The sequence below is a fragment of the Cornus florida genome, unplaced genomic scaffold (genome assembly GCF_030987335.1).
Source record: "Cornus florida cultivar Cherokee Brave unplaced genomic scaffold, ASM3098733v1 CherokeeBrave_3.0.0_Hap2_Chr08, whole genome shotgun sequence".
NCBI classification, from domain to species: Eukaryota; Viridiplantae; Streptophyta; class Magnoliopsida; order Cornales; family Cornaceae; genus Cornus; species Cornus florida.
This window is the reverse complement of record NW_026775578.1, coordinates 35098129-35103203: the sequence shown is the minus strand read 5'-3', so window position 1 is coordinate 35103203 and position 5075 is coordinate 35098129. Positions and strand designations below refer to the sequence as shown.

At 37.1% G+C, this 5075-nt stretch overlaps 1 protein-coding gene across 1 annotated transcript; it reads left to right on the top strand.

Moving 5' to 3' along the window:
- Window positions 1-298: 298 nt before the first annotated feature.
- Window positions 299-1894, top strand: LOC132271264 (uncharacterized). Its single transcript, XM_059772590.1, has one exon. It carries the CDS (start codon window positions 431-433, stop codon window positions 1508-1510), a length of 1080 nt encoding a protein of 359 aa, XP_059628573.1. The 5' UTR covers window positions 299-430; the 3' UTR covers window positions 1511-1894.
- The last annotated feature ends 3181 nt before the right edge of the window (window positions 1895-5075 follow it).

The following is a 5075-nucleotide window of genomic DNA, read 5'->3' as shown; positions in this document are numbered from 1 at the left end:
ATTATTGAAAAATAATAAAATAGTAAAACGTCATGCGAAAAAAAAGGAGGAGAAAATAAATTTTTCTTATTTCCATCTACCATTCATTTTTCCTCAATTTTCTTTATTTTCCTTACCTATCCTAAAAACCTAACACAATTGACTTTTCCTTTGTTTCTTTTCCTCCTTTGGTTCTTTATTTAAATAAATTTTTAGAATTGTACTTAGCACTAATTATTTATTTATTTTTATCAAAGCAAGTAGTCTCATTAAAAAGAGGCAACAATCAAATATCCAAAAAAAAAAAAAAAAAAAAAAAAACAAAGGAAAATTTCACACTCGCGCTCTCACCCAAACAGAAGCTAATAAACTAAACAGCTAATAAACTACAAGGACGAAACCCTAGCACACACCATCGTACCCCCACACCATCGTAGAATCACTCCCCAAAATGAAGAAGAAGAAAGAGAAGGTCGCGTCACAGGAAAACACCTTCTCCGCCGTCGACGCAGCCACCACCACCACTGACCCGAAGTCCCTTATTCACGACCACGCTCTCTTCTTCGACAAGCTGATCGAACTCATCCCGGCCAAGTTCTACCTCTCGAACGACGAAGACTCCAAGCCTTGGTTCCAAGGCCTCTCCAAAGCCGCCAAAGCCTCCGCCAAGCAACAAACCAAAGACAACATCAAGAAAGCCCGCCGCCACCGCCTCGACCCTGAAAAGCCCCAATCTTCAACCCTAGACTTGCTCAAACAAACCATAGAAAACGGAAAAAGCACTAACAAATCAAGCATCGAAGAGAGCGATAGGGATGAGGATGACGACGAAGATGACGATGAAGATGACAATGAAGCAGCAGAAACTAATCGGTCCAGGACTTTAGAAAAATTACGCCAACGCGTCAACGAGCTTCGTGGCAATCGTGGCGATGGCAAAAAATCAAAGATTGAGAAGAGAGTGAAGAGAGATTATCATCAAGAGAAGAAACGAAAGAGGCTTAATGAATTGGGAGATGGCAGGGATGGTAAATTTGTGAAATCCGAGGTTGAACTTGAGAAGGAAGTGGTGGAGGCGACCAAGGGGATTGAGTTTGGGAAGGTGAAGCTTGGAGGGGAAGAAGATGGTGGGAGGAAGAAGAAGAGAAAGTTGTCGAAGGCGCAGGAGTTAGATAGGGCGAAAAGGTTGGAGGAGGCTAAGAAGGACCCGGAGAGAGGGGAAGTGGTGGCAAAGAAGCTTTCTTGGAGTGCGGCGACCAGTAGGGCAGCGGGGATTAAGGTGCACGACGATTCCAAGTTGTTGAAGCAGAGTATTCATAAGGAGAAGAAGAGGCACGAGAAGAATTCGCAGAAGTGGAAGGACAGGGTTGATAGTAGGGAGAAGACGAAGGAGGAGAAGCAGCAGAAGAGGGCAGGCAATATAGCTGAGAGGATTCAGCAGAAGAAGATGCGGAAGATCGCGAAGAGAGAGAAGAAACTAATGCGGCCTGGGTTCGAAGGGCGCAAAGAGGGCTATATTAATGAGAATTAAGGTGCCACCACTTCATTGTTTTTCATTTTAAACGTTGGTTTGTTTTGATTGAATGATCCTCAGTTGTGCCGGGATATCAATAGTTGATGAATGTTGTCTTCTAGAAATTTTGTTATGATTAAATTATCTGGTAGATTGAAGAAGTTGTGAAATTCACAAGTAGAGGGCTACAGCAATGAGGGTTAAGGTGCCATAACTTCATTGTTTTTCATTTTAAATGTTGACTTATTTTGATTGAGAATGGTCTTCTGTTGTGTCAGATGTCGATAGTTCATGAACATTGTCTTCTAGGAATTTTGTTATGATATAAAGTTTCTGCTAGATTGAAGTGTTTGTAAAACTTGAGTTTTCATTAGCAAAATTGTTTGGTGTTTACCTCTTTTCTATGTCAAAATTTTTATGTTTTATATTTTCAGTATTTTATCAACAATGTCATGGTACAAGAATGTCATGGTACAAGAAGAACTTGTCACTTGGATACAAGAGGGCCTTGCATAGTTAAGGGTTTTAGTGATCATTTTTGTTAATTAGAATTATTATTTCATTTCTCATAGTTCCATTAACTGTCCCATAAAACATGCAATTGCACATCCACACTTACACATCACCCCAACTATTTAGGGGGAAAAAAAAAAGAAAAAAAAGAAAGAAAGAGAGACTTTTTATTGTTTTTGCCTAATTTGAATTTGAATTTGAATTATTTCTAATTATTTAGCCTAGTTTGATTTAGAATTAGAATTATTTAATTTAATTTCACCAAACTGAATCAATAATGTAAATTATAAATTGAGCGAACCAGGCAAAGCATTAAAGAGGGACACCAGATTTTAGATAGGAAACACCAAAGCTAGCTTTTAAGCTCAACAATGCACTAATGGGAAGTAAGAGTACTAGGACGCCTAGTCACTCTAGACTTTTTATTCCGTTGAATAACTTGTCCCTGACATACGCCGTTTACACTCAATCAAGGGTCCACCTGGGGGTTATCGGCACACTCCTCTCCATGTCAATGCATTTATTCCTCATGATCCACTTCTTCTTCAATAATGATTGCAGTTGTTGATTGTTATTAAAAGAAATTCACCCTTTATTTATTTATTTATTTTTTTTTTTTGTGGGAAAAATATATAAATGAATGTGTGTCTTATTATCTTAAACCCTGGGCTCCTAATGATTTAGAAACCTATTTATGAACTTTTCAATGAGTTAGAAATCAGATGGATTTTTTCAAATTTAAAACAATATTTTTTTTTTGCAACCTATCGACTTGAGTTCCTATAGTCAAGATTTGAGGACCGGTGTTCCTTATCAAAAAAAAAAAAAAAGATTTAAGTACCGTTGTTGAATTCTGTCACTTGAATGATGTGACAGATTATACAAGTAGCTTTAAAAATAAAAAATCTTTTTTCATTCTTTTTAAAAGATAACCAAAGTAACTTTACTTCATTGATTATAGTTAGCTATATAAAATACTTAAGTACACAAGGCTTGGGCAAGTATTCTCTCCCACACACACGCTCACATTTGGTTTCCCTAGGAAAGAATGACTTGTGGATTTAAGTATGGTCTAATATAAGTGACTATTGATTTGGAATTTAGGCCTATCAACTCTTAGATGGTGGATTGAATTATCCGAATTTATTGTTGGGAGTCATGTTTAACCAAGGGTAAAAGGATGCCATATTATAAACTTCAGATCCTATTGGTTAAGTTGTTCGATGAACTTAGCTATTGGGAGACTAAGAATATTTGGGTCGACAAGGTCTAGCGTTATGTGACCAAGATCTTTATAAGGCAAAGTAAATTACTAATGAAATTTTATAGAGATTTCTGGAAGATGTTAATTCTGAGAAAAGATTATTGACATTCAAGTATACTAATTGAACTCATTGGAGTGAAGAAAAGTAACCATATTTCACTAGCCAAATGGTAACCTACGAGGAGTTGCTGACCACAAACTGAAGTGAGAATGTGTGGGTTGTGTAGTAACTGAGGAATGGTAGGCATGATAAATTGAAATGACCTTTTGAGGAACAAAAGTTAGAAATTGTGGACTATGTGAGATAAAGAAGATTTGGGAACTTGAACGTGACATTCGTGGATTGTTACAATGCTACCTTATGGAGAGATATTACTTTGCTAATTTTACCAGCATATGATATGAAAATATGTATAAGGCATAACTTGAGGATGGAAGGTGTTGAATTCTTATTTGTTTGTAAACTTTAAATGACTGGTACTTGTACTTATGGCATTATGGTTGGTTTAGAAGATGCATAGTAATTGTTCAACCCTTATAGCAATGGATGAAAATACTTTAGATGATGAGTTTGCATATATATACCTTAGGGTTAAATTGAATTGCTAGCTAAGAAGCACGGACACGGATACGGGACACGGATACGACACGACACGGACACAGCGACACGGCAAATCCAAAAAAATTAGGACACGGACACGGCGAATAGTATATATATATATCAGCATTAATAATTTTAAAAAAAAAACACTGATATGTTTAGGTTGGAATATATATATATATATCACTGATATGTTAGTATATATATATATCAGCATCTTTAGGACACGGACACGGCGAATTGTGGCATCTTTAGGTTAGTATATATATATATCACCATCTTTAGAGTAGTACAAAACAAAAAATAGAACATATCAGCATTAAAAATAAAAATAAAAATAAAAAAAAAAAAAATTAACATATCAGCATTAAAAATTAAAAAAAAAAAAAAAAAAAATCCAGAAAAGTGTGTCCGAGCTGTCTGAGCCGTGTCCAAGCCGTGTTCGAGCCGTGTCCAAACCGTGTCCGAGCCGTGTCCAAGCCGTGTCCGAAAATTAAAAAAAATAAAAAAATTCCAGACACGTTTTTTGGCGTGTCCGACACGTGTCGGGGCGTGTCCGACGCGTGTCCGTGTCCGACACGTGTCGGACACGGATTCTTCGCCCATTTTGGAGTGTCTGTGCTTCTTAGCTTAAATTTGAGGATGGAATTTTTGAGTTGAACAACCCGAAGGTTTCCACAGAGGAGAATGAGAAGGTTTCAGAATAGAAGTCCAAAGAGAGCATTTAGAAGCATATATATATATATTTTTTCTTAATTTAGAAGCATATTTGCACCACCCTATCCAAATTCTATCTTTTCCTTGCATATAGTCCCAAAGAAGAAGGCATTTAGCTGTGTTGTCAATTTCTCTCACCTTCCTAAGACCAAAGCCACCCTCACCTTTAGGAAGGGAGCAGCAGTCCATCCAGGAAGGTGAAGCTTCCTGGCATTATCCTTGCTTCCCCACAGAAAGCTTTTAATTTTCCTCTCCAAAGCAGCAGCCACTGAAGCTGGAAGAGTAAAGCACACCAGTAGTAAATGAAAGAATTCAAACTGATTTTACCAGCTCTATTCTGCCAACAAGGGATATGGAGTGAGAGAAATAGGAGATCCTTTGTTGGGGAGGAGTCTCCTATTTGGGCTCTCAAATACAATATACTGAATTCTTTATTTTTTTTTGGGTAAATGGGCGGAATTGTATATCTACGAATAGTCTTTTGGATT